Source organism: Rhineura floridana, chromosome 22, assembly GCF_030035675.1.
Source record: "Rhineura floridana isolate rRhiFlo1 chromosome 22, rRhiFlo1.hap2, whole genome shotgun sequence".
In the NCBI taxonomy this organism is placed as follows: Eukaryota; Metazoa; Chordata; class Lepidosauria; order Squamata; family Rhineuridae; genus Rhineura; species Rhineura floridana.
Genome location: NC_084501.1, coordinates 12,494,408 through 12,500,586, shown reverse-complemented (window position 1 = coordinate 12,500,586; position 6,179 = coordinate 12,494,408). Strand labels below are relative to the sequence as shown.

Sequence of the window (6,179 nt, the reverse complement as noted above, 5' to 3'; positions counted from 1 at the left end):
TGAACTGAAGGGATTGCAATTTTGAGTGGGCTGCTGCCAGCCACCCCACCCCACCCAGTCCCTTCCTGCAGAGAAAAAAATCACATTTTTATTTATTTTACACTGTTTTTATGACATTTTGTTTTATTGGATCTGCATATATTGCACAGATATATACACAGATAATACACAGATATTTTCTATTTCCTTTTCGGCAAGCCAGCTAAAATCTGTATCACCCCGTTGGTATATGTACTATTGTTGTTTTAAACTGTTTTTATACATACTTTTAAATATGCTTTTACTGTCTAATAATAATATACATTAAAATAGATTTTGGCCTTGGGAGGCACCGTTACCAGGGGATTTTAAAATCCTCCAGTAAGCTACCAGGTTAAAGCCCTGAGCATTAGGACAACGTCTGTGGGAGGATCCTGCAACCCTTGGCAAACATCTTGTTTCTGCTGTTATGTTTTTATCTCATTTTGTTTTATGCTGATTTTACATAAAGCACCTTTCTATGTTTTTAAAAAATCAGGGTATAAAATGAAATAAATAAATGAATACAATCATCATCAGTGCCTTCCGGATATTCAAATCAACCGTGAGCCCTTATTTTGGAAGTCATCTCTGGATTCTGTTACTGTGTGCTGCTGTACAGAGAGTGTTCCTGGGCATGCATAGACGTCTCTGCCATTGCTTGCAGAAGGGCCTTTTCCACACTGGTGCAACCCAGTTAGGACTGCTTGCTCTGCGGCCAAGAAAAAGCACTCTGCTCACGTTCACAGGAATGGGATGTTCCCTTCCACATCTTCCAGGGCCTGATGCCTGGCTCGGATTAATCCATTGCTTTTATGCCTCTGGATTCTGCAGGTAGCTTTGGGAGTATTTGGGGGGGGAGCGTGGCTGGTAACAGTTACTGGTACATGGGCATGAAAGGCCGCCTACCACCGAGCAGGCCGGCGTTGCTGTGGTAACTGGTGTTATGTGGCCCCCTAGCGGGCAATTGCACTAGAGATGACGCTGCCAGCCAGCATCAACAACGCTAAGTAGACCAGTGGCCCGACTCTGCACAAGGCAGCCTCCGTGTCTTAAGCAGAGCAAGGTCTTTCTCAGCAGCGCCTCAGGCTTCCCGTTGGGAAACCTGGTTGGCCACCGTGAGAGCAGGACGCTGGACCAGATGGGCCACTGGTCGGATGCAGCAGGCTCTTCTTACGTTACGTTGGTGAAACTTTCACCACTTTGTTCTGATGTTTTAAAGGATCTCATGGATTTATGCACGGCTCTTTGTATGTTGTTGTGTTTTTAAATCTATGAAATCCACCTCGGGACCTGCGTTCCAAGTGAGAGGCAGACAACAAAAATAAGTTTCTTGCTATTATTATCATTATTATCACTAAGCTAAATAGTATAAGGCAGCTTCCTCTTTAAACCACTCCTTTACTCAGAACCATAAGGACTAGACTCTTACTTAAGTTTTAGGGAAAGGGTCACAGCTCAGTGGCAGAACATCTGCTTTGCATGCAGAAGGCCACAAATTCAATCCCCAAGGGCATCTCCAGGCTGGGAAAATACTCCCTGCCTGAAACCCTTGAAAGCTGTAGCCAATACTTAGGGTTTGGGGACCTTCTGTGGCCCTCCGGATGCTGTTGGACTCCAACTCTCATCTCACCCAGCAGCCGGTATGGCCAAAGGTCAGGGATAATGATGGGAGTCGGCAGTCCAGCCACATCTGGAGGCCCATAGACATTCCTTAGTCTTGACCTAGACTCTACAGCAGATCTTAACCTTGTTTTGGGTCATGGACCCCATTTAAGAACTTGATGAAAGTGACGGGGCCCCTCCCCAGAAAAATGCATGCAAACACATACACACAATATTCAAAGTCAGGTCGTTCCCTTCGGGGGCCAATGAGAGTTCTAGTTTGGCAACAAATGGAGGCCAAAGGTTCCCCGCTCTCCCACTTTAAAGATTTTATTAGGTTCACAGTAATAATAAAGCTTTTTTGTAGAAACGGAAAGGGCATCAACCGAGGAAGTGGGGAAGAGTTTCATGGCCTACGTAGCTGGGACGCTTTGCTTGATGATGATCTTCTGCCTGGTGGCTCGGATGCCGGAGTCGGCCATGGGGGGGCCCGGGCCAAGAGCGGCCGTGGCGGCAGCATTGGGCAAGCCGTGGGCTGTGATGTACTTCTTGTAGGCCTCGCGGATGATCTTGAAGGCCCGGATGTTGGAGTACGGGATGTCAGTGATGGGGTCGCGGTAGATGGCGGCCTTGTGGGTGACGGGGCAGATCTCCTTCACGGGCAGCTTGGGGGGGCGGGGTTTGGGAAATAACCGCTCAAAGGTCTCGTCGTCACTGAAGGTGATGAAGGTCCGCGAGCACTTTGCCGCCAGAGCAGAAGATGCTGGTGCGGCCTCTGGAGGCAGGGGCTGCGTCTCCTGGTCCAAACTAAAAGATGGAAACCTTGAGTTGTGGCTAATGCTGGTCCTACTCAGAGTAGACCTACTGAAATTATTCAGTCTTAGTTAGGGGAATGGCTGTAGCTCAGTGGCAGAACATCTGCTTTGCTTGCAGAAGGTCCCAGGTTCAATCCCCAGTGGCATCTCCAGGTAGGGTTGGAGAGACTCCCTGCCTGAAGCCCTGGAAAGCTGCTGCCAGTCAGTCAGTGTAGGCATCGATTCTGGGCTTGTGAATAACCATTTGCCTAGTCGCCTCTGGCAAGCAGAATCCCCTGCAGGAGGCCAAACAGTTTGTGTAAACTAGAAAACAAACTGGCTCTCTTATTCCAGGCCACCAACATAGTCCATGCACGGATATGAGTGGGAAGGCAGGCTCCTCTGACAAAATTCTAAGGGGCTAGTAACATTTGCATACTCCTTTGTGCAGCTTGATCCATCCCAAGATGGAACTCTTACCCTTCGACATCCACGTTCTCTTCCTTGAAGCCGAGGTCGGACACAAGGGGCATGGTCCCTGAGTAGTAGCGGATGGTCGGCCCCGCACATTTCCGCTTCTTTTGCACCTGCCTCTTCTTGTCTGCTTCCAAGCGCTCGTACGTCTCTGCGTAAAAAGAAAGGAAGCCAAGCTCCTGAGAGCCTTGACAAAAGCTGCAAAATAAACCCATTCCCCAAGGCTACCTGCTCCGCGAAGCCATTTCCTGGACCATTCCTATGGGCTAGTAACTTCGCTAGACTCCCCCGCAAGGCCCTCACCGCTCACCCAGAGAGCGTAGGTTGAGCTCCTCTGTTATCTTCGCCTCTTCCAGCAGCTCCTCCTGGGTCAGCGGCCGGTCGTAGCTGGGGCCTGCCCCCTTCTTGCGTTTCGACTGCACCTGGCGCTCCTGGACCCGCAGGAAGGTCTGCCTGGTGTGTTCGGTGGTCGACTGGCGCATGTATTTGCGGCCTGGATGGCGGGGGGCAAGGAGGAAAAAGAAAGAACCGGGATGGGGCGGGGAAAAACCGAGCTTCAAGTAAAGGCTTTAAAACGTGGATGAGGAGGAATGTCAGGTCCTGGGGCTGAAGGCAGCCCTGCAGACCTTTCTGTTCAGGCCACACCCTCTTCTCTCTGGGTCCTGCTCCATTGTCCTCCTCGAGTGTGCTTGCCTGGCTAGAACATGACTGTCAAACGCTTCGGAGTGCCTTCTGAGAAGCGATCCATGCATTAAAAAAATAACAACAACATGCCCTTGAACTAAGACAACGGCTAGCCTGGACTGAAAGAGAGAGGCGTGTACAAACCGTTGACTGGCACGCGGCCCCTGGGAGGTCGTCCATGAGGGAATGTGGCCCTCGGCCTGGAAAAGACTCCCCTTCCCTGCTTTAAAAAGAATGGAGGCTCTTCAAATCGCACGTGTGCTCCCCCCAAAACGGGCACTCACTGTCTCCCATGTCATCCTGGAGCTCAGCTGGTGCCAACCTCTCCTCCCTCGCTTTTTGGGAGCTGTTCGCAGGCGCGTCTGGCTTCTTGGGCCTCAGGCTTTTCAGGGGCTCCTGTGGAAAGTGTGAAATGACAGAAGCTGGGAAGGGCTTCGGCGACCCTCCCACAGAGCTCATCCTAATGCTCAAAGCTTGAGCCTCCTGGAGAGCTCTATCTTGAATCCCCTCTGCTTCCAGCCTGTGGCTATTTTCTCAGCGGACAGGAGCTGGATGGCGGCGGTGGTGACAACACCCTCAGAACTACAACCCCTACAGTCGCTCCCGGCTGACAGCCCCGTTCCCCATCTCTCCCACTAAGTCAGCCTGCTAGGACAGGATTCAGGGCTCCGGCAGGGCACGGGAGTGCCGATCTCTGCCCAGCCCATCTCAAACGTACCTTGTAGGCTTTGGTGACGACTCTCCGCTTCCTTTTCGGCTCGTCATCATCCTGATCGCTGCTGGGCTCATCCCCTTCATCGATGTCAAAGTCCGAATCCACTTCGTCGTCGCTGTCAGACTGGTCCCCTTTGTATTCGTCATCCCCTGATTCCTGTGGAGCAACCAAGAGGAGTGCCAGGTAAGGGGGGGCTTCAGGACAGACAAAAGGAAGGACTTCACCACACAGTACGGAATTAAATAATGGGATTCATGCCCGCGGGAGGTGGTGATGGCCACCAAGTTGGACGGCTTTAAAAGAGGCTTGCACAAATATATGGAGGAAGAGGAGGAGGCTATCCACGGCTATTATTCGTGACGGCTGTGCTCTGCCTCATGGTTGGAGCCAGCATGCTTCCGGATACCAGTTTCTGGAAACTGGGGCATTGCAGTGCTGTTGCGCTCAGATCCTGCTTTGTGAGTTTCCTTTGGGGCATCTGGTTGGCCACTGTGAGAACAGGATATGCTGGATTAGATCAGTCCCCTTTGGTCCTAAACCGCAGTCAGGCTCTTATGACCTTATGCAGAATTTGGGGGGGGCAGTATCATCCAATGACATTTATCTATTTATATTTATATTCCACCTTTCATCCATCACGGAACCAAAGGTAGATCACATGTGGCTCCTAATCCAGCCACTGACCAGACCCAGGCCTCTTTAGCTTCAGCAAAGCCTTATGAGCCTTCAGGCCACATATACCTCCTGGGACTGAACAGTGTGATGTTCAGGACATTATTATTATTATTATTTATTAGACTTTTATACCGCCCGACTAGCAATAGCTCTCTGGGCGGTGGACACAAGAAATACAATAAAATCACATAGTATAATACAACAAAAACATATAAAATAAAATAATCTAAAATCAATCACAGCAGATTTTAAAATTAAGTTAATTTAAATTAGTATGCCTCGGAAAAGAGGAAGGTTTTAACTTGGCGCCGAAAGGATAACAATGTCGGCGCCAAGCGCACCTCCTCGGGGAGACTATTCCACAGTTCGGGGGCCACCACTGAGAAGGCCCTAGATCTTGTCACCACCCTCCGGGCTTTTGTTCTTCTTTTTGACATCCTACTTCTCTCTCTCTCTCTCTCTCTCTCAACATGGCTTATTTAACCACGATCACTAAATGCATCCTCCATGTCCAGGAGCAGTCTACCTTTGAGCAACCATTTGCAGCAAAAATGGTGGTAGAGAAGGAGGAAATAGGTGCTTGTGAGTTTCCCAGGTGGACCCCCCTTTTGGAGACAAGATGCTGGACTTGGGAGAGGGGTGCAATGCGCACCCCACTGGTCCAAGCCCTCCAGAAATTCACTACGCACGTGCCTTTATAGCTCCGACGCCCTCCTTTCAGCCAATCACAAGCAAGCTCGGAACCACGCCCCAGGCGCTGCCAATGCACGCCCCCAACACCTCAGCCTCGCCCCCCGCACCTCCGTAAAGCCCCCGTACGTAGTCTTGTAAAACTCGTCCTCCTCCTCGGCTTCGAGCAGTCCCGAAAGCCGGTTTCCCGCCGTCCGCCGCGGCGCTCGGCCTCCGGCCAAGCCCGTCGAAGCGTACGACGCCGACGCCATTTTTAGTTTTTCCTCTCCCCAAGGAACGGCTCTCGACGCGTTCGGCTGGCGGCTACGCGGCCTGCGTTGAGGTTTTTCGCAGCGTCGCCGGGCTGCCTCCGCTTGAACGATAGAGATTGAGGAGTGGGGAAGCAATTGAGCGCCGAGCAAAACAGATGGCGATCATGGTTAGACGCGAGCGGTTGAGCACCGACGTAGCGAGCGGGGGGGGGGGAGGTAAATCGAACGCAGAGAAAGTCGAGGGGAGATAAGCACTCCCCTGGTAGATCAAGA

The 6,179-nt window shown here is 51.3% G+C and overlaps 2 protein-coding genes across 2 annotated transcripts in view; one reads left to right on the top strand and one right to left on the bottom strand.

Annotated features, from left to right (window-relative positions):
* Positions 1-118: 118 nt before the first annotated feature.
* Positions 119-6,021, bottom strand: VPS72 (vacuolar protein sorting 72 homolog). The gene is made up of 6 exons (XM_061606791.1): positions 5,766-6,021; positions 4,294-4,446; positions 3,860-3,971; positions 3,202-3,384; positions 2,898-3,042; positions 119-2,430 (listed from the first exon to the last, which is right to left on the bottom strand). Exons 1-6 carry the CDS (start codon positions 5,904-5,906, stop codon positions 2,037-2,039), a joined length of 1,128 nt encoding a protein of 375 aa, XP_061462775.1. The 5' UTR covers positions 5,907-6,021; the 3' UTR covers positions 119-2,036.
* An 18-nt stretch (positions 6,022-6,039) lies between these two features.
* The window catches only part of PIP5K1A (phosphatidylinositol-4-phosphate 5-kinase type 1 alpha), a 55,577-nt gene continuing 55,437 nt past the window's right edge, over positions 6,040-6,179 (top strand). The window contains exon 1 of the mRNA XM_061606785.1: positions 6,040-6,073. Within this exon, the coding sequence (XP_061462769.1) occupies positions 6,062-6,073 (12 nt within the window). The 5' untranslated portion in view covers positions 6,040-6,061. The remainder of the gene's footprint in view (positions 6,074-6,179) is intronic.